Source organism: Ochotona princeps, chromosome 29 (genome assembly GCF_030435755.1).
Source record: "Ochotona princeps isolate mOchPri1 chromosome 29, mOchPri1.hap1, whole genome shotgun sequence".
In the NCBI taxonomy this organism is placed as follows: domain Eukaryota; kingdom Metazoa; phylum Chordata; class Mammalia; order Lagomorpha; family Ochotonidae; genus Ochotona; species Ochotona princeps.
Window position 1 is genome coordinate 4,644,392 of NC_080860.1, and position 21,232 is coordinate 4,665,623.

A 21,232-nucleotide genomic window follows, 5' to 3' on the forward strand; every position below is an offset into this window, starting at 1 on the left:
AACGGGGCTCAGTGCAGAAGCCGAATAACTAAAGTCCTCACCTTGCACACGCCGGGATCCCTTATGGGCACCAGTTCATCTCGGCTGCTCCACTTCCCTTTCACGTCTCTGCCTGTGGCCTGGGAAAGCAGTCGAGGACGGCCCAAGGCCTTGGGACCCTGCACCCCATGGGAGACCTGGAAGAGGCTCCTGGCTTCAGATTAGCTCAGCTCTGGCCATTGCAGACACTTGGGAAGTAAGCAGGCAGATAAAGGATCTTTGTCTCTCATTCTCTTTGTAAGTCTGACTTTTTTTTAAAAAGATTTATTTTTTTATTGGGAAGTCAGATATACAGAGAGGAGGACAGAGAGGAAGATCTTCTCTCCATTGATTCACTCCCCAAGTGGCCACAATTGCCAGAGCTGAGCTGATCTGAAGCCAGGAGCCCAGAGCTTCATCCCGGTCTCCCATGGGGTGCAGGGTCCCAAGGGTTCCCTTGGGCTATGTTTGACTGTTTCCCAGGCCACAGGCAGAGACCTGAAAGGAAAGTAGAATAGCCAAGATGAATTGGTGCGCATATGGGATCCGGGCATGTTCAAGGGGAGGACTTTAGCCACTAGGCCATTGTACAGTGCCCCCAAATCTGACTTTTCAATAAAAATAAATAAATGTTAAAAATGAGATTGGATAGGGTCTGGCAGCATGGCCTAGTGGCTAAAGTCCTCGCTTTGAATGCGCCGGGATCCTATATGGGCGCCGGTTCGTATTCCAGCTGCTCCACTTCCCATCCAGCTCCCTGCTTGTGGCCTGGGAAAGCAGTCGAGGACAGCCCAAAGCTTTGGGATCCTGCACCCGTGTGAAAGACCTGGAGGAAGTTCCTGGTTCCCAGCTTCGGATCAGCACAGCACCAGCTGTGGCATTCACTCGGAGAGTGAATCATCAGACGGAAGATCTTCCTCTCTATTTCTCCTTCTCTCTGTATATCTGACTTTGTAATCAAAATAAATTTTTTAAAAAAAAATGAGATTGGATAAAAGACTCTCAAAAAATAAATAAAATAAATTGAACTTAACACTGCAGATACAACTCTGCTACCAAGACGCAAAAATTTTAAAAAATATTGTATCTGGTGATGTCTTTTTCTCCTTCCCCTTTCGAGGCAGCCCACCTCCCGGCTTTCTCCTCAGGGGCTTCCCTTTCCTCTCCCTGCCCTGCTCACCTGGGCCCTAAGCAAATAAACTTTTGTGTCTGAAAAAAAAAGACTGCACCTAAATTACAGGTGTCCTAATTTCTGAAAGGTTTGTCACCAAATCGCCAATGGGACATGAGTCTGTTAGGAGGAATAAATGAAAGAGATTTTGTAAAATGCTGCTTGGCACAAAGTTTGGCATCACTTGATAAACGAGACTTGGCGTGCTTCTGCAGGGCCTGGCCTGCGGCTGTGCTGGAGAACTGCCTGTGGGCCCAGGAGCGCTCCTCAGGGCCTTGCTTGCACAGGCAACACATGAGCTTATAAATGCTGAAAGCAAACAATTCAACGTGGCAAGAAAACTATGCTTCTTTTACACTTTTGTGTGCATGTATTAATTATGTACTCAATCAACATATAAACTGTTAAATGCTCACGGATCTACAAACAATTCTAAAAACCAACACTGCTTCCACTGTCACACCTGCAGGAATCCCTTCGTCTAAAGCCTTGCCCTGGCTGCATATTTTGAATTCTGGCTGGAAAACAAGAGTAGAATGGAAGGGTTAATGTCACCTTTCTGCTTCCCTTATACACATACGCAACTAACTCGAAACCCAGTCACATGTGACTTTTTTAATTATAAGAAAACACATTCTCAATGTAAGAGAATGATAAAGATGAGCACTGGTCCCATCTGCATCCTTCCAGGTTCTCTTTCCTTTTGAACATACTTATATGCACTTTCCTCCAAGATTTTCTGCCCTTCAAATAGTTAGATTGGCCTTAACTGTATATAGGTGCTAATTTACACTGTATATAAATTATTCACTTGACTTTCACGTATTAATTTATTAAAGATTTGCTTATTTCAAAGAGTTACAGAGACAAAAGGGGGCGGGGAAGGAAGGGAGAGTCACTTCAGAAACAGTGACAACAGCCGGGCTAGCTCAGGTCAGAGCCAGGAGCCAGGACCTGCAGCCAGGCCTCCCCGGGGGAGCAAGGAGCTGAATCAGAAGTAGAGAAGCCAGGATTTGAACCAGTGTCCCTACAAGATGCCAGCAGCACAGGCAGTAGTTTAACCTACAATACAATACTAGCCCCCATTTTTACTTTAAAAATCTAACTTGATTTTGAAAAACATTTGATTTTTAAAATCAATTGCTACTAAAAAATAATACTAAGAGATCCCACTTTCCACGAGCAGGTCTGGAACCTGATTCAGGTGTGCTGCTGTGTCATCATTTTCCATGAAAATAAACCGCTTTCTCCGACCGTGTCCTTCAAGCAGAGGATCATGCCACCAATGTGACCACATGTCCTTCACACGATCCAGTTACGTTTTAGCAAACTCGTCAATCACTGCCGTTCTTGAAAATATTCATCAAACAAAGAGGCTGACTCCTCCTCATGTTCCTGACACAAAGGAGACACAAGAGAGAAAATGCGGTTGTTTCCCCTTGGCTGGAGCCGGCATTAGAACACAGATTTGCAGGTCATGCTGGGTGGGGGGCTCTCACACCGTGGCCGTTCCAGGGAGACTCCCTGGCAATCCCTGATGCTAAGAAAAGGCGTGTGCCATAGGACTCTTCCAGATGTGTGCTGAGTCACGGTGCTCCCAGGGCCTAGGGCTCATTTCTCTTTTGCACAGCCAGTCTCCATGATGGTGTGGTGTGCCAGTGCCCACTGCCAAACTTGTTATCACTCTTTCCACTGACACGTGTCAGGGCAGCCCATGTACAAGTAGACCCCACCTTCTGCTGGTGCGCACCCCTAAATCCTCCAGGGCAGAGGGACCCAGCTAAGGAAGAGTATGACAGACACTGCCAGTCAAGCAGGGCGTCAGGAACACCCCAAAGCCCATGGGGCTGGCCGGCTGGCCAGGGAACAGCCCCAGAGGCCCAGGTGCTGGCCGGCTGGCCACTCCTCTCCAGGGCCCAACACTGTGGAAGCAGGAGCAGCCTGGGTCATGAGGCAGCCAGCTAACTGATAAGATTCTTCTACCAAAAGCCCGTCCATGCCCCACATCAGGAATTACCTTGGGTTCTTTAAACTCCAGGTCCTCACCGTACTGAATGGCAAAATCGATATGCTGCAACACGATGTTCATGCTCTCTTCGTCTGACTGATCGTACGGTAAGAACCGCACCATGCTGTAGTCGTCTATCTGAGAGGAGATTTTAAGAAAAGTTCATCAGGCAGTGGAGCAAAACGTGCAATTTTCTTAATTTTTTTTTAAAGATTTACTTATTTTTATTGCAAAGTCAGATATACAGAGAGGAAGATCTTCTGTCCGCTGATTTATTCCTCAAGTTGCTGCAATGGCAGGAGCTGAGCTGATCAGAAGCCAGAAGTCAGGAGCCTCTTCCAGGTCTCCCACGCAGGTGCAGGGTCCCAAGGCTTTGGGCCGTCCTCGACTGCCTTCCCAGGCCACAAGCAGGGAGCTGGATGAGAAGTGGGGCCAGTGGAATTAGAACTGGCGCCCATATGGGATCCTGGCTTGTACAAGGCAAGGACTTTAGTCACTAGGCTATCACGCCGGGCCCTAAATACTGCTTTCTAAAGCCAAGTAAGAACCAGCATTTTCAACTTTCATCTGCCTTTTATAACTCTTAGTACTTAAGGACTGCAATGTGTGTGCCTGGGGAAACAAGGACTGACAGGCCAAGACCCTGGCAAACCAAGGAGTCTCTGACCTCTGACACGCTGGAGCACTGGCTGGCTTCTTTAACTTAACTTTTTTTTTTCTTTGGTGGGTTTTTATCTGAATTCAACAAGCACCAGAAATTATGTAAGAGCACAAATAGTGGTGACAGTGTGATAGCTCAGTGGTTAAATCCTTGCTTTGCATGCACCAGGATCCCATATGGGCGCCAGTTCAATTTCTGGCTGCTCCACTTCCCATCCAGCTCCCTGCTTATGGCCTGGGAAGGCAGTCTAGCATGGCCCAAAGCCTTGGGACCCTGCACCTGCATGGGGGACCCAGAAGAAGCTCCGTCCTGGCCCCTGATCGGCACAGCTCAGCCACTGCAGCCACTTGGGGAGTGAACTAACTAGCAGACAGGAGGATCTTTCTGTGTCTTCTGCTCTCTATAAATCTATCTTTCCAATAAATCTTTAAAAAGAAAGAAGAAAAACATAAATAATTCTGAGCTCTTCAAAATGCCTTGAAATCACAGACATGTTAATTCACTGGTCTTTAGCAATACCTATGTCTTCCTCTTTAGTTTTTTAAACTTCTGAGAAACAGACATAATAAAAAACAACTCCTATCCACTCACTCTAAATGTCCACAATAGTCAGGGTTGAGTCGGCTTAAAGCCAGGAGCCAGGAAGGCAATGCAGGTCTCCCAGGTGAGGAGCAGAGCTCCAGGCAGCTGAGTCATCACCCTTGGGTGACAGGACATGCTTTCAAACAAACAGAAACCTTACCAGTCCACATATAGCATTAGTCAGTTTTTTGAATTTTTTGCTTCTTAAGCCACTTGTAGAATCTTCTAACAAAGAATACATGTCTGGATCTAGGAACCTGTAGAAATGAGAAAGCAAAAGTGATGAATAAAAAAATCACAAAAGTCAGGAAACTAAATTTTATAGCCAGAACCTCAATTCCAGCAAACCAGAAGGGGGCCGAGGAGTGCCAGTTTCAGGCCCAACTGCTGCAGCCACGTGGTGGGTCAATCAGCAGATGGAAGCTCTTTTTGTCTTTCAAATAAGTAAGTCTTTCAGTGAAAACAATAAATACAATACACGGCTCATCTTTCCATGGAGATCTGATGACAGCAGAAGAACGAACTCACTTCTCAATTTCCTTTTTAGCTTTCTTACTCAGCAGATCCATTTTTGTCATGATGTTAATCTGTGGAATTTCTAGAGAGATCATGGCACTCAGGGCTGCCAAGATGCCGGAAATAAACTGAAAGAGGAAGCAAAAAAAGGGAAGATACATCAACGAATGTCAACATGGCCCTCAGGTCTCCACACAGAGAAGGCCCGCAACTAGCGAAAGAAATGCTAATATTAACGACAAAAAAAAAAAAGTGTCCTAGTCAGCTAGCTGAGCCTTAGTTCCAAAGGTGAGGCTAGCGAGGGAACAGACTTAGGCTACAATGATGAGAGTCTCGGTAACACGCTTCTCATGTTCCTTAATAGCTGTTACTGAGAAATGAAATTCTATACAGGTTCTCCATAAACTAGACAGAGCCTCTAAAATTAATAAGAGACTCTTTCATAAAACACTTCAATGCCTCAACTTTTTCTTGGTAAGCAGTTTCTTGAAATCTCCACGCTGGGGCTGGTGTTGTGTAGTGAGTTGAGCCGCCACCTGCAGCACCGGCAAACCACCTAGGCACTGGTTTAAGTCCTGGCTGCTGGACTTTTGATCCTGTTCCCTGCTAATGAGCCTGGGAAAGCAGCAGAACATGATCCAAGAGCTTGGGCCCCTCTCACCCACATGGAAAGCCAGCAGAAGCTCCGGGCTCCTGGCTTTGGCCTGGCCCAGTCCCAGCTGGTAGGGTCATTTGGGGAGTGAACCATCAGATAGAAGATCTGTGTCTGTGTCTCTCCTTCCTCTCTGTAATCTTGCCTTTCAAATAATTATATTAAAAACAAACAAAAAACCTTTACATTGGACTCTTGGATTAAAAGGAAATTATTGAAATGATTTGATAATTACGAATGCTAAATTCACATTGTGAGAAGTCCAGAATCACTCAACAATTAAGAGAGACTCATTTGCTCATAATCACGATTGAGAAATCTGTAACAGATGAATCCTCAGACCTTGAACGACTCCACCATGAACTGCGAATCAACAAGGAAAACTCCACAGACGCGGAACTCCCACTGCTCGAGCTGCTGGACCAGCTGCTTCATCACCGGCAGGTGAGTGTACAATTCAATCTGACCTACACAGGAATGGCCACGAGTTACCAACGGGGGTGGGCCGCATCCCTCCATCAGACAGAACGAACACCCCCCAACAGTGACCTACACGGGAATGGCCACGAGTTACCAACAGGGGAGGGGGTGAGCCCCATCCCTCCATCAGACAGAATGAACGCCAAACACAGTGGTTTCAAAGGAGGTCAAACTGTGGCCATGACACATACATGCACTTCTACAGAGATCACACAGCCCAAGGGATCTGAAAACCTAAGCCAAGCGAACACCCAGTTCTATGAAGAAAACGTGGGTCTTCACGCCTCATACTCGGAGCCATCAGAAACGAGCACCACCAAGGTGTGTACAGTTTAGAATATCCACCAACCTGCACACTTAGGATACGTGCACTTTCTGAGGGATTATGAATGTCCAGTTACAAACAAGGGGTAAAAGTGATCAAACTCTAAGGCCCAAGCCTAAAATTCCTCATTTGGCCCAAGAAGCTATAGTTGTCTCTGCATGTTCCTCTCTGCTCACCGTGCTCTAGCCACATGGAATCGTTCCGTGCTTCGTATGGACCTTGAGGCTGCCAGCACACCTGAACTTGGCTCTGGGGCCTGTCCTGATCAGAGGACCCCCCCATAACTTCCCAGCGGGGACACCTGTCAGAAATTAATACAGTACACACAGCCACAGGAGTGAGCCTGCTTCCACACGCTTGCACTCCTGTGAGCTTCTAGAAGGCTCCTTGCTCTGCGGAACTTCCTGAGGACAACACAAGCATTCAGGAAACCCAGGAACTGCGTCACACACATCACAGCCAACAGCCCTCTGCTAATGCATACCCTGGGAAGCAGCAGGTAACAGCCCAGGTACCTGCGTCCCTGCCACCCACGTGGGAGACCTGCACAGAGTTCCTAGGTGCCACCTTTGGCCTGGTCTACTCCCAGTGGTTGTGGGCAGGTAGGGAGTAAAGCAATGGGATGGCAGCTCTGGCTCTTTGAATCACAAATCAGTAAATAAAATTAAAATAAAGTCATTTTGCTGACTTACCTGGACAGTCAAAAAGGATGTAGTCATCCTCAACGTGGCCTAGGCAGTTCTCGAGCCAGTCAAAATTATTGGCAAAGTACTCCATGCAAAACACCAGGCCGCCATTGGGCCCGAACCGCAGACAGTCGTCCTCCATCACGTCATCCACCTCAATCAGTTCCCGAATGTCTGCAGAGGACACAGGGCTCAGGAGAGCACGGCAGGAAACTGACCCCCTCCAGGGACTCCAGGAACCAAATACCAGGGGAAGATTGGCACATAGGACACTATTTAACAAGCTGCTTCCTGTAGTAGCGCCCAGCAGCCAGAAATTCAGCAACTACATTACCCTACAGCCAGACCCTAACACCCTATGCAGCCACAGGAAGGGGAACCGCCCCGAGTGCTGACATGTCATAACCTTCCAGAACCCCAAGGTGGACGAATGCCATCATCTGTGTCAAAACCAAAACCACCGAAGCTGAAGATGCTGAAGGCACACACGTGCCTGAAACCAGCCGCACCAGCTGCCCCGGGGAGCCGGGAACAGGACGGGGCGCGGGGGGAGGGGGGCAGTCGCGCCTGCACACTTTTTAAATCATTTCACTTTCTGACCCGTGTGCATTACCTATTTCAAAACAAAAAGTAAAAACAAAACAAAAGAGAAACAACAAAAAAACAGGGCCCGGAACAAAGGCTCAATTGGCTAATCTTCCCCTTGCAAGTGCCAGGATCTCATATGGGTGCCAATCCATATCCCAGCTGCCCTGCTTCCCATCCAGCTCCCTGCTGTGGCCTGGGAAAGCAGTCAAGGATGGCCCAATGCCTTAGGACCCTTCACCCGCGTGGGAGACCCGGAAGAAGCTTCTGGTTCCTGGCTTCAGATCAGCTTAGCTCTGGCCATTGCGACCACTTGGGGAGTGAACCATCGGACGGAAGATCTTCCTCTCTGTCTCTCTTCCTCTCTGTATATCTGACTTCCCAAAAAAGACAAAATAAATCTTAAAAAAAAAATTTGTGTTTAGCATTTGTTCCCTCAGGCTTGGACTATTCATGGAAATCTGCACTTCCTCTACAGGCACAGTGACATCAGCTCACCTCTGTTCACAAGCGGAACAGCTCTCTAGCCAAGAAAACAGAGAGGGTCTTCTGACAGGATGAACCCAGCACAGGGCCAGAAACGGGGCCTGGGATAGAGGGGACCTTGCCGAACCCAGTGCATCCTGAAGCCGAGAAAGCTGGTCCTTTGGTGGGAGCCGTGAACAGTAAGCCGGCCTAGGTTCCTGGTGGCATGCGATTCCAGCACTGCAGGCAGAGGTCAGCCGTCACAGCACTGCGCAGGCTCCGGCATCAATCACTTCTCCCTTGTAACGTCCCCTGTTGGCTGCGGCAGAGGCGTGTCTTCCCACCTCTGCGGCCCCCACCTTCTCCACCAGTTCTCTCAAGAGCGCGGGACCCCAACGCTTGCTCTTGCATGCCCCTCTCCAACCACAGTCCCTGCAGTTTTACATACTATCTGTATTCTGCCAATTCCAAATTTCTATTTCTGGGCTAATCTCTGAATTCCAGATAACTGTACCTAGCTGCCTCTTAGATATTCAACAGGCTTCTCTAACTTAGCACGTGCTGAGAGAACTACCCTAAAAAACAAAATGAGCCACCTCTGTCCTTGGTGAACACTGCAAGGCACTCAAACCAGAAACCTGCGAGTCGCTCTGGAGTTCTCACTTGCCTAGAATCAATCCTCTACAAAATGCTGTCAGTTTCATTTGCAAAACAGAAACTGAACCTCTGCCAACCCCACCACAGCGTCCCCCTGCAAGGCATCTGGCCAGCTGTCATGCTGGCCCCTGCAGACCCTGCTTTTACTCCTGCCCCTTGAGACTCCAGTGTTTGCCCAAGAGTCTGAGCTATTTTCCCCCTAAGATTATTTACTTATTTGAAAGACAGAGTTAAGGACACGAGGGGGGGTGGGACTGAGAGAGAGATTTTCCACCCACTGGTTCACTCCCAAGGGTGGCAACAGGCAGGACTGGGCCAGGTGCAAGTGAAACCAGGAGCTTCTTCTGCGACTCCCCCAACAGTCGTGGGGCTCAAGCACCTGAGCCAACCTGTCGTGTACACGAGCAGCTGGGACACACCCGTGTGCCCATGTGGGGTGCCGGGATGACTAGCAGTGGTTTAACATGCTATGTTGTAACACCAGCCCGGGGCCATCTTCAGAAGCATAAATCAATGTCAGTCTCTTCTGCTTAAAATCCTTCCGGGCATTCCACTATTGACAGGATAAAATCCAAACTTTCCAAGCCCACCTGGCCTCGCCTCCTTCCTTCTCTGTCGCCCAACTCCCTGCCATCTTGCTCATCTCCACACTCTCTCCCTGACCTGGACCGACTAGTCCTCACTGTGGCCCTTCCCAGGCATGACAAGCTTGTACCGAGAGCCTGCCTGTGACGTGACCCCTGAGGGACATCTCTCAGGGCCTTCTTTGCAGCTCTCACATTTGCCCAGTGCTCACCTGGGCCACTGAGACCCACCTGTCTGTCCGGATCTCTGCTGTGAATTGGACATCCGCAGTAACTGTGGTCCACCCACATCAGTATGAGCGCACCACGAGCCCCCCAGGCTGCACCCCAGCAGGACCACACAGATGTCTTGTGGTAGGGCTTCCCATGTCCACTCCCTGTGGAGTTCTGACTCACGGTGCTGCTGATGGCCACAGAACCAGGGGCCTGAACCGCTGTAGTTCATTTCTCAGCATCCGTGGCCGAGGAGCCCCTCGCCTCACCACCCTGATGTTGACCCATCCTGAAGGAACGGCGAGAGGGGGCTTCTGCCCCAGGACCTACCTGCCATCACGGGGTAGCTGAAGTGTTCTGCCGCTGGGTCTAGGTTGACGACCTGCACGGACCGGTGCAGGGCTTCGCAGTGCTGGACCATGGTGGCACAGTAAGTGCTCTGTAATGTCACCAGGAGCGAGCGTTAGAGCCACAGGCGGTGCCAACACCAGCCCTACATCAACCAGGTGAGCCCGGCGCCATGGCTCAACTAGTCTTCCCCCTGCAAGCCTCGGGACCCCATATGGCCGCCGGTTCGTATCCCGGCTGCTCCACTTCCCATCCAGCTCCCTGCTTGTGGCCTGAGAAAAGCATCGAGTACGGGGCCTTGAGACCATGCACCTGCGTGGGAGCCTGGAAGAGACTCCAGCCGTTGCGGCCACTTAATCCTCCTTTGGATGCGGACTGGCTGTGGATTCTAGAAACGCACTGCTATCCGCTGCACACGACCGCCCGACAGACCAGGGGCCGGCGTGGACAAACCGGGACCCTCACCACCCGCGACGCCCACTCTTCCCCGCCGAATCTCACCTTCCCGCTGCCCGCGGGGCCCATGACGAGCTGCGCGTACCGCGGCATGTCGGCCAACCGGGAGGCCGGAGTCCCTGAGTCGCACGGCGCGCTCCCCGCAGCGGCCTTCACGCTACTTCCGGGAACACGAAGCGTGAGCCAATCGTAATCCCGGCTCGTGTGTTTGCTTCCTGGTTATAAAGGCACACCTCTGGCTACGGAACGCCTCACAGGTCAAGTCGCGTGAAAAACGCGTCCTGAAGAAACGCAAAGGGAGGAAAGGGAGGGGCGGGAGGAGGACCCGCGCATGCGCAGAAGCAGCTGCGGAAGACGCCTGGTTACTATGGTGACAAAGGATCAAGACAAACGTTCAGCATCCCTGATGCTCTGCTTTCTTCATTGACGCGGTGACATTCAGACACGCCAATATGCTGAGGGGCCTGGAGCCCTGAGGTGGAAGTTATGTGTGTTTCCTTCCTGGGACTCGTCTCTGCCTTCCACAGAGATGCAGCCGCCCTTCCTCCGCCCGGGCAGCAGGGTCGCCGCTTGGTGGTCTCTCCTCCTCCGAAGCCATTCGGCTAGTGTCCGAACGGCCTCGGAGAACTGACCAAGGCTCTGACGTCGTCGCGATCCCCAAACCCCAACATCTTCCCGCCTGACGCACGCGGGCCGAAGGGGGCGGCGTCGGGGACCGCCTCTCCTGCCCCCAGCTGTGGTCCAGGCTACCGGGGGAGAGGCCAGGCTACCGGGGGAGAGGCCAGGCCGGGGGCCGGAGGCCGACTGGATGCCAACTGGATGCCGCCCGCAGTGGCCAGGCCCGAGGGCGGCGGCGGCGGGTGAGGCCGAGGGGCACGGAGGGGTTCTGGGCAGCGGGGCCAGCCCTGGGGAGGGCTCCCAAGCCCTCGGTGGAAGAGACGGGCTTCTGAAGGAAGCTTGAGGAGGGGGATTAGAGCAAGTCCTCTGAGTGGATTTCTGCGCAGCCCTCCGTCCCCACAGGGACAGACGCCGGGAGCCCCTCGTCTTGACGTTTACCCTCATGCCCGGTTGGGACCACCCATTCCCGATGAGGGGGGAGGCGGGCAGCGCCTCGGAGAGACGCAGTGGCAAGTTTAACCGGGATCGGGATTGTAGCCCTTGGCAGAGAGGACCACGAGATCCGTGTCCCCATCATTGACAAGACCGTTGGCAGAGGGGAGAGAGTTTTGCCTGCATTTGAGGAGAAAAAAAATGTGCAAAATTAGAAACCTCACAGCCCTGTTTGTTAGTTCCCACACACCATAATCATTGATCCAAGGATTGTCTTTTCAATACCCCATTTTTTTTTAAATAAAGGAATAATAAAATACCATGATAAATAACACAGGAGCCTAAACTACCTTACAGAAAGTCATGAAAGTAAAACCACATCTGTCTTAAGATAAACCCTTTTTCGGATGCTGACAATTTTGGATCACTGAGAGAACCTGCAGCCGTCAGCATTTAAGCAGAATTGCCAGAACATTTACAGCGAATACATGCAATAGGCACATGCAATACTATGCTGTTTTCATTTCAAGTGTCTTCTTGAGTGTGAAGTTTGTCAGTTACCACCTACTTCTTTTTTAAAATTTTTTTAAAATTTATTTTATTGTATTGTTGACAATCTTTACATAGTTAATTATGGTTTAAAAAAAAAGGTTCAGGGGGTATAGGGAAGTGGGTAATACTATTATGTCCATATTGTTTCCATCATGTATCTGAGGTAAAGGGGGATATTGAGGGAGAAGCCCCACCCGGTTTCCCGCCCACCCCAAGTCCGGATGTGGGGCATGCTCCGAGATATGTGCCCAAGTGGTTTTAATAGTTCTCCAGTTATGAATCGCTGCCAGTTTCGCTCGATGAGGTCGTCCACTGATATGGCCCATTATAAAGTCTCCGTTTGCCCCATATTTCGCTGCCAACATATAGCTGAGATGAATGATTGACCTGTTCTGTCTTCTGTCTTGTCTTGGTTAGAGTTCTGAGTCCAGCAGTTCGATTGGGGAGATCTCCAAAGAAACTTTGAGGTATTCCCAGACCACCTACTTCTTATATTCCTTTTTCAGCACATCATCCGGACATTCTGGTTACCTAAATTCCAAAGGTCCTGGTGAGTATTGCAGTTAAACCAGATAATATTGATAACATGGCTCACAGAAGCTTATTTGCCGGTAAGTATTTACAAATCAACTTAATTAGCATCCTTGGTAACTCTTTTAAGATTTTTACACAGCAGTCTGGTGGGTTCTTTGTAATGTGTTGACATTAAGCATTTTTAAATTCACCATGGATGTGGGGCGTATGTTAGCTGAAATGGCTAATCCTCCACTTCTTTTTTTTTTTTCAGTTTTCAAGGTTTTACTTAAACACAAATAAAATGTGCACCCAAGCTGCTCATTCATTTTCTTCACTGCGCAGCCTGGCGTTGGGGTTGGTGACTTGGACGGCCAGCTGGGCTGCCCTTTCCATGATGGCTTTGCGGTTCTTGGAGTAATCCTCCACTTCTAAACACGGTCATCCCATATGGCACCTGTTCATGTCCCTGCAGCTCCACTGCCCATCCAGCCTGCTTGTCACCTGGGAAAACGGTGGAGGATGCCCCTAAGGCCTTGGGACCCTACACCTGCATGGGAGACCCGGAAGAGAAGCTTCTGGTTCCTGGTTTAAAATCAGTTCAGCCCTGACTGTTCCAGCCATTTGGGGAGTGAACCAGTAGGTGGAAGTTCTCTCTCCTTCTGTCTGTAAATCTGCCCTTTCAAATAAAAATAGATCTTTTTTTTTTTTAAGATTTATTTTATTTTTTTATTACAAAGTCAGATATACCGAGAAGAGGAGAGACAGAGAGGAAGTGGAGCTGCCAGGATTAGAACCAGCGGCCATATGGGATCAAGGCGAGGACCTTAGCCACTAGGCCACGCTGCCGAGCCCAAAATAGATCTTTAAAACATTGCAGGAAGTGGCTTAGCCCACTAACCCACAACACTGGCCCTGTAACTGACTTCTTTCACTTAGTGCAGTGTCCTCAGCTTTCATCCCCGTTGAAGCACGTGCCAGAATCCCCTTTCTCCTCACTGCTGAGTACTGGCACATTATGCAGGTAATGCCACGGCTACTGACTCTTGCAATTGTTTGGCAATTGTGCATAGCGCTGCTATTGACATTCATATATTCAGTTTCTACTTTGAGTTATTTTGGGATTGCTTGAGTTTATGGCAATTCTGTTCATTTTCTACAGTAAACATAATTTTATATTCTCGCCAGTGATGTATGACATCCTAGCCAACACAATGTTGGTAGATATCCTAATAGGTGTGAAAGAGTGTCTCCTTGTCCTTGGTTTGCATTTCCCTAATAATGATACCGAGCATGTAAAAAAAAAAAATTAAGAATCATTTGAGATGCAGAAAGATACAGAGCAACATCTTCCCAGATGCTCACTCCCCAAATGCCCATGAAAGCCAGGGAGGGGCGTGGGCCTGGGGCCTGGAAGTTGGTTCAGGAGCCCAGCTGCCCGAGCTGACACTGCCCCCCAGGGCTGCGCCAGTAGGAAGCTGGAGTCAGCATGTGGTGCTGAGCATGCTCCTTCTTGAAGACATGGCTGTACAGGTTCTTTGCCCAATTTTTGGATTGGGTTGTTGCTGAATTTATTTTTAAACTTTTTCTTTTAATTGGAAAGTCAGATGTACAGAAAGGAGGACAGAGAGGAAGATCTGTCCCCTGATTCACTCCCCAAGTGACCACAAAGGCCAGAGCTGAGCCAATCCAAATCCAGGAGCCAGCAGCTTCCTCTGGGTCTCCTACGTGCAGGGTCCCAAAGCTTTGGGTAGTCCTCCACTGATTTCCCAGACCATAAGCAGGGAGCTGGCTGAGAAGTGGAGTAGCCAGGACATGAATCAGTACCCATATAGGATGCCGGCACGACAAGTGGAGGACTAACTTGCTATGCCTTGGCACTGCCCAATTACAGGATTTTTAACATATTCATTCTAGGGTGCTCCCTACCAAGAGTGTTAAATACAATAAAACGTTTTGGGCCCAGTGTGGAACAGCAAGTCAAAACCATAGCTTGTGGGCCCGACACAATGCCACAATGGCACAATGGCTCAAATCCTCACCTTGCAAACACCAGGATCCCATAGGGATACTTGTACATATCCCAGCTGCTCCCTTTCCCATCCAGCACCCTGCTTGTACCCTGGGAGAGCAGTGGAGGACAGCCCAACGCTTTGGGACCCTGCACCCAGAAGAGTCTCCTGGCTCCTGGTTTTGGACTGGCGCAGCTCCAGCCATTGTGGCTGCATGGGGAATGAACCATGGGAGGATCTTTCTCTTTCTCTCTGTAAATCTGACTTTACAATAAAAATAAAGAAATCTTTCAAAAAAAAAAAAAACATTAAAAACAGAGGGTCAGCATTGTGGTATAGCACGTTCAGCTGGTTTGGGTTCAAGTCCTAAAGCTCCACTTCTGCTTCAGCTCTCCAATGTGCCTGGAAAACGCTGGCTGATGGCCCAGGTTCTTATCCCTGGTGCCCACAGGGGAGGCTCGGATGGAGTTGTGACTGTTGGATTTTGCCTGCTCCAGACCTGGCTACTGTGGCCATTTGGGGAGTGAACTAGTGGATGGAAGATCTGTCTCTTAACTCTACCACTAAATAAAGAAAATAAATCCTCTTAAAAACCGGAAGTGCAAGCTTACAAAAATAAATCACTGCTGATTTAATGTCTGTATGTTAGATTACATTTTGGAGTCCAACAATCAGAATGTCAAGACAACTCTGAACGAACCTATTCATCTCATTTTAATACTTAATCCACCATCTCATTTGGTCTCTAGTTTTTATGTATTTTTACAGTTAAACACATCATCAAGAAAGAATAAAAAGTAAACATTTATTACTAGAGAAGAAAATTTCCAAGTATCGACCTTTAAGACTTTAAAGGTAAAATTTACTTTACATAGGACTTATTACTGTGCGGTGGACAATGTTTCTATAGAAATCATATACTGAAAATGAAATAAATTCCTGCAGTTTACAAGAAACCTAGAGAGCAATTACATAGTAACAGAAGACAAGTTATATTTTAGTGAAAAATATTATAGAAGTCATACAATTGCGTGGCTTTTAAGAGTTTAATTACTTGCTTTAAACAGAGCAATGAAAAAAAAAGGAAAGAAAAATCAAGATAGGCCTGATTTTAAGATTTTTTGTATTCAATCCGTTCTACTTTGACGTCGTCTCCAATGAGCTGGTACACGTAGGTGACCACTGTAGACGCCTGGATGTCCATCAGCACAAACGAGGGAATGATGCTTCTGGAAGTGAAAGTAAACAGGTGTCAGTGTTCCAGGCTGGAGAGCAGCAGCACTGAAAATCGGAACTTAAGGCAGTTTGGATTCAAGGAAAAATGAGACATTATATATAAAAATGACAGAATTATTTATTTGGCTACATTTTACTTTGTACTATGTCACACATGCAGTTAACATCACTGAAGCTTCCAAATTCCCCAACTGTATACTACTTACGTTTCCAAGGCATTATATGCCCCAGTAGCAGAACCTGGGTTAATATAGAATTTATTTTCATGCTCAAATGCTTCAAATTTGTGCGTGTGTCCAGAGATGAGAATGTCCACATCAAACTGCCGCTGTAGCAGGGCTAGGCTGGCCATATCTCCCCATGGAATAACTTGATGTCCATGGATCAAGCCAATTTTGAACTGCCCAACAGTCACAACTTTCTGTTCTGGATAATTCAGATTCTAATGTAAGAAACAGACATAACAAAATACACATTTCAGAGACAGAGATTTTAAAAAGATTTATCTGCCTAACTCTCTCATGTGATCATTTTAATTCCAAGATCCTAAACAGATCCATTATTTATTTATTTATTTTTAAAGATTTATTTTTACTTTTATTGGAAAGGTGGATATACAGACAGGAGGAGAGACAGAGAGGAAAATCTTCCGCCCGATGGTTCACTCCCCAAGCGGCCGCAACGGCTGGAGCTGAGCCAATCCGAAGCCAGGAGTCTTTCCGCTCTCCCACATGGGTGCAGGGTCCCAAGGCTTTGGGCCGTCCTTAACCACTTTCCCAGGCCACAAGCAGGGAGCTGGATGGCAAGTGGAGCTGCCAGGATTAGAACTGGGGCCCATATGGGATCCCGGCACATGCAAGGCAAGGACTTCAACCAGTACGCTATTGCACCAGGCCCAACAGATCCATTTTTACAGATTGCTTTCCTCTTGGTCTTTAAGACATGCTTAAAAATCAAGATAAAATGCAATTTATCATACAACTCTTCCTCTTTTCACAAAAGGTTTATTTATCTGAAAGAGAAAGAGAGGGACAGCCAAATACCTTCAATCCACTATTTGATTTACTCCCCAAACCGTGCTAGGCCAAAGCCAGGTGCACGGTCTGACTCTTCCACATGAATGGCAGGCGCCCAAGTGCTTGGGTCATCTTCTGCAGTCTTCCCAGGCACATTAGCAGGAAGTGGTTGGGAAATAGACTAGCTAGGACTCAGAGCAGCACTCTGTTGCTCTGCCACAAACCCAGCCCCTTTATTTCTGTTTATATCTATGAAATGTGGATTCCCCTGGATATGCTCTAAAGCAGAGGTGGGAAACTTATTTATTTATTTAGGGTAAGAGCCACTTACATGTGTATAACAATATCTGTAACCTATACAAAATTATCAATCAACTTAAACAAGTCTGCAATAGGGGGCAGCATGTTGGCTCGAGAGGCTAATCCTCTGCCAGCCAGTGCCAGCATCCCCATATGGGTGCCAGTCTGTGTCCCAGCTGCTCCACTTCCCATCCAGCTCCCTGCTTGTGGCCTGGGAAAGCAGTCGAGGACGGCCCAAAGCCTTGGGACCCTGCACCCGTGTGGGAGACCTGAAAGAAGCTCCTGGCTCAGGATCGGCTTTGCTCTGGCCATTGTGGCCACCTGGGGAGTGAGCCAGCAGAGAGAAGCTCTTTCTACCTCTCTCCTCTGTAAATCTAATCTCACATTTCAATAAAATAAATCAATCTTAAAAAAAAAAAAAGACTCTAGGAAGGAAGCTGTGTGGGAAGGGAGGGGGGAGAAGTGCATCACCTCATCGAAGTCTCCCCTGGTGACGTGGACGTCGCCGGCCAGGGTCTTGAGGTAGTCATAGCTCTCCTTGGTGCAGAGGTTCCCGGTGCAGAGGATGTGCTGAATCTTCCCGGGCACCAGCAGCTTTTTGAACTTGGCCGGCAAACTGTTGCACCGGTGGGGGATGTGCAGGTCTCCTAACACCAACACCAACTTGCAAGTGTCAAGATGAGACAAGGCATCTATTAAACACGGTGTCAAAAACAACACATCCACTTTCCCTTTCTCCCCTTGGGAAGGAAGCCTACTGTGTTCCAGAACCCGAGAGAGAAGTCATCTATACGGTTCCTACACAGACAGGTAATGTACTCACTTCTAAACCAATCTTGTTTCATCGTAAGCAGTTGTACACATGCAATCTAAACAACTGTTCTATTTACCGAGAATAAAATCAATCATCTAAAGTGATCCATTAAGATGGACAGATGACAATGAATTTTTAAAAATTGTAAATCAAAATTACATACTAGGTCTTATGAAATTTGCTATTTTTGAAGAGTGATTATTTCTGAATGTTCATATGAGGTTATAAATTCTATAAATTCCAGGATTATATTAAAGGGACTCATTAAAAAAATAATTCTCTAATGTGTGCTAAAATGAAAATTACTTGGAGAAAGAGCTGCCAAAATTGATCAATTCTGTTACCGTACATTATTAGCTAAACATTACATAGAAAAATTCCGTTTCAGTTTCAAAGGGTATGTTTCTGATTTGACAGTTGATACACTCACTTTACTAAAAATCTTGTTATATTTGAATACTATTAGCAATCTTTAAAAATATCATTTTCACAATCTCTCATGTGCATTAGAACAAAAGAAGGTAACTCAGATGAATTCAATGATGCATTTAGCAAGTGGCCTAGAGTTACAGCATAGACTCAGGGGACAAAAATAATTCTCATCCTCAAAAAAAAAATAATAAAAAAATCCTGGGCCTGAAGCGATAGCCTGGTGGCTAAATCCTTGCCTTGCATGCGCCAGGATCCCAAATGGCCACCAGTTCTAATCCCGGTGGCCCCGCTTCCCATCCAGCTCCCTGCTTGTGGCCTGGGAAAGCAGTTGAGGACAGCCCAAGGCCTTGGGACCCTGCACCCATGTGGGAGACCTGGAGGAGGCTCCTGGCTCCTGGCTTCAGATCAGCTCAGCTCTGGCTATTGCAGCCGCTTGGGGAGTGAATCCTTGCATGGAAGATCTTTCTGTCTCTGCTTCTCTCTGTAAAATCTGACTTTCCAATAAAAAAAAATCTTAAAAAAAAAAACCCTTCCTGCAAAATTTTTACTTGAAAATTTGAAGACTTTAAAAATATCATTATTTCATTTAACCAAATGGAAAAAAAAACTGTTAAAAATGTCATTTTAAAATTTTTTTTGAAAGAGAACAGAATGAATTTCTTCTGGTTCATTAGTGCATGCATCTCCCTTCTGTAAGGGCTGTTACCCCATCCAGACAACCCACCCACATACGGGCATGCTCTTTGTTTTCACAGGCATGACTATTAATTGACATTAAACAAAGCCATTAAATATCTCATAGGATCAAACAAGATTTGCCACCACACACTCTGTAAACTGAAATCAATCAACAATCAAAATGTGTGAAATGAAAATGAGTACTAAAACAAGCTTAATTCATCTCGCAACAATTAAAAGGACTGCAAAGGAAGGGCCAGCGCATCGTTAGAACAAAGGATAAATGAAGTAACACAGTTACCAGTCAGCACACTTCCAAGGAAAGCGGTCCCTAAGTCCTGTGGTGTTTCAAGGCAATTCTGAGCGTGGAGAACATCTGTGACCCTGAGGACACATCCTCAATGGTAATCAGTGTGAACCTCTCCCTGGTGACAGGAAAAGCTTCACTCAAGAGGCGCTTCCCTCATCATGGTTAACATGGGCATTGGAGAGAAGAGCAAACATAGACTGCTATGTTAAGAAAAATCTCAAAAATCATTAAAGCATATAGATCTATAACAGGATGAACCTGTTTGAGATTAATTTTTTTAAAAATAAGCTGTTTAACGTACAGTTACCAGAAGGGACACTGGGTCGAGATGACAATAACAACAGTGGATGATCTAAATTGTGCAAAGTATCGTGGACTGTTAATCTTTCTGACCACACTGCCGACCTTTCAGATGAGCAAGGACCCCTCCTAAGAATTTTCTGGCTTCCTGCTGGGTGACAAAGTTATCGGGGCAGTAGCGTCACATAACAAATACGTCTCGAGACGTGTCCTTGTCTTATGTCCACACTTTGTCAAATCAGGTTAGACATAGATTTGTAAAGTCATTTTAAGACAGCCAAAGATCTTGTAAGTGACAAGTGTTGTTAAAACCAAGTAAAGAACCCAAAGCTCAGGAATTGGGGGTACTGCCTGTTGCACAGACCCGGAGGGGTGAGCGACCCAGTCATCAGCCACCCATCCACCATTGTTAGTAGGAGCTAAGAGAAGACACTTACTCTGTGCCCAGCCTTTAGTGGCATGAAGAAGTTGATTGCAGACAGGGGGATGAAAAAAAAAAGAGGGTGAAACATGACCAATGTTAAAAGGAAGCAACAAAAAGAACCAACCAAAGGGGGGGGGGGGGAAGAACCAAAAAACCCACATCAAATGAATAAGCAAATAATTGTTAATGATTTCTGAGTGTTATGAAGGAAAATGTTAATAAAAAATCAGCTGTACTCAAAAACAATACCAAAAGCATCACTTGGCTGTATTTTTACACACACGCACACACGCACACTTTCAATGAATACGCCTTGTCGGAAGTTTCCCAATCTTGTTCTCCACATTGACGCCCATTCTTTTTTGCTTCCTGTGCTGTGTGGCATCCCAGCCCTGGCTGATGCCCTTCCCATCCAGCTCCCTGCCAGCTCCTGGAAAAACCAGCGGAGGCTGGTCCAGGCGCTTGGGCACCTGCACCCATGGAGGACACCGGGACGAAGCTCCAGGGTGCGGGGGTCCCAAACCGCCATCTTCCCCACCCCTCCAATCCCAGCCATATTCGCACAATTTCCCCCATGTCAACGACTTCACACTTTTACTTTATTCTACGCTAAAGGGTCTCTGCACTCGAGTTCACGAGCACTTCCAGCGATGCGAGGGCCAAGGGCGTCATTTCAGGGACGAGGGACAGGGTGTGTGTGTGTCCAGGGACGAGGTTCATTCCAGGCCAGGCTGCTGGCTTCTTCCCACACCCGGGGGATGGCGACCCCGCGGCAGATGCACCGTGCGGGTTTTCGTGACCACTGCAGCAAGGGCGCCCAGCCCCGGCACGTCCTCCGGCCCCTCGGAGCGATGGCCGCTCGCCCGTCTCCTCCCCCAGTCCTCCTCCTGGGCCTTCCCCGGGCCAGCGCCCGAGCCGCACCGGACATGCCCTCTAGGGTGGCCCGAGCCCGGCGGGAGCCCTGGGCCTCGTCGCGGCCCCCGACGACGCGGCACCCCCCGCCGGGAGCCCAGCCTCGGGTCGCCGCAGCAGCGGTGCTCACCATCCTGTCACCAGGCTCGGCTCGATCCCCGCAGCCGCCGCCGTCTTCTTCCTCAGGATCCTCGGAGACCCGCCCACCTCGTCCACCCGCCAATGAGAAGCCAGGTCGACGGGAGACGGACGTACGGAGACCCGCACGGGCCTTTC

At 48.1% G+C, this 21,232-nt stretch overlaps 2 protein-coding genes across 3 annotated transcripts; both read right to left on the reverse strand.

Annotated features, from left to right (window-relative positions):
• Window positions 1–2,000: 2,000 nt before the first annotated feature.
• GPN3 (GPN-loop GTPase 3) lies at window positions 2,001–10,693 on the reverse strand. Its single transcript, XM_058656458.1, has 8 exons — window positions 10,453–10,693; window positions 9,934–10,042; window positions 7,106–7,273; window positions 5,951–6,075; window positions 4,969–5,084; window positions 4,601–4,697; window positions 3,207–3,335; window positions 2,001–2,584 (listed from the first exon to the last, which is right to left on the reverse strand). Exons 1-8 carry the CDS (start codon window positions 10,498–10,500, stop codon window positions 2,528–2,530), a joined length of 849 nt encoding a protein of 282 aa, XP_058512441.1. The 5' UTR covers window positions 10,501–10,693; the 3' UTR covers window positions 2,001–2,527.
• Window positions 10,694–15,502: 4,809 nt separating this feature from the next.
• Window positions 15,503–21,229, reverse strand: VPS29 (VPS29 retromer complex component). Of its 2 annotated transcripts, none has more exons than XM_058656460.1 (4): window positions 21,087–21,229; window positions 17,558–17,749; window positions 15,977–16,212; window positions 15,503–15,763 (listed from the first exon to the last, which is right to left on the reverse strand). In XM_058656460.1, exons 1-4 carry the CDS (start codon window positions 21,087–21,089, stop codon window positions 15,646–15,648), a joined length of 549 nt encoding a protein of 182 aa, XP_058512443.1. In that variant the 5' UTR covers window positions 21,090–21,229; the 3' UTR covers window positions 15,503–15,645. The 2 variants fall into 2 exon arrangements, with proteins under 2 accessions (XP_058512443.1, XP_058512442.1); XM_058656459.1 differs by lacking the exon at window positions 21,087–21,229 and adding an exon at window positions 20,058–20,303.
• Between the last annotated feature and the right edge of the window lie 3 nt (window positions 21,230–21,232).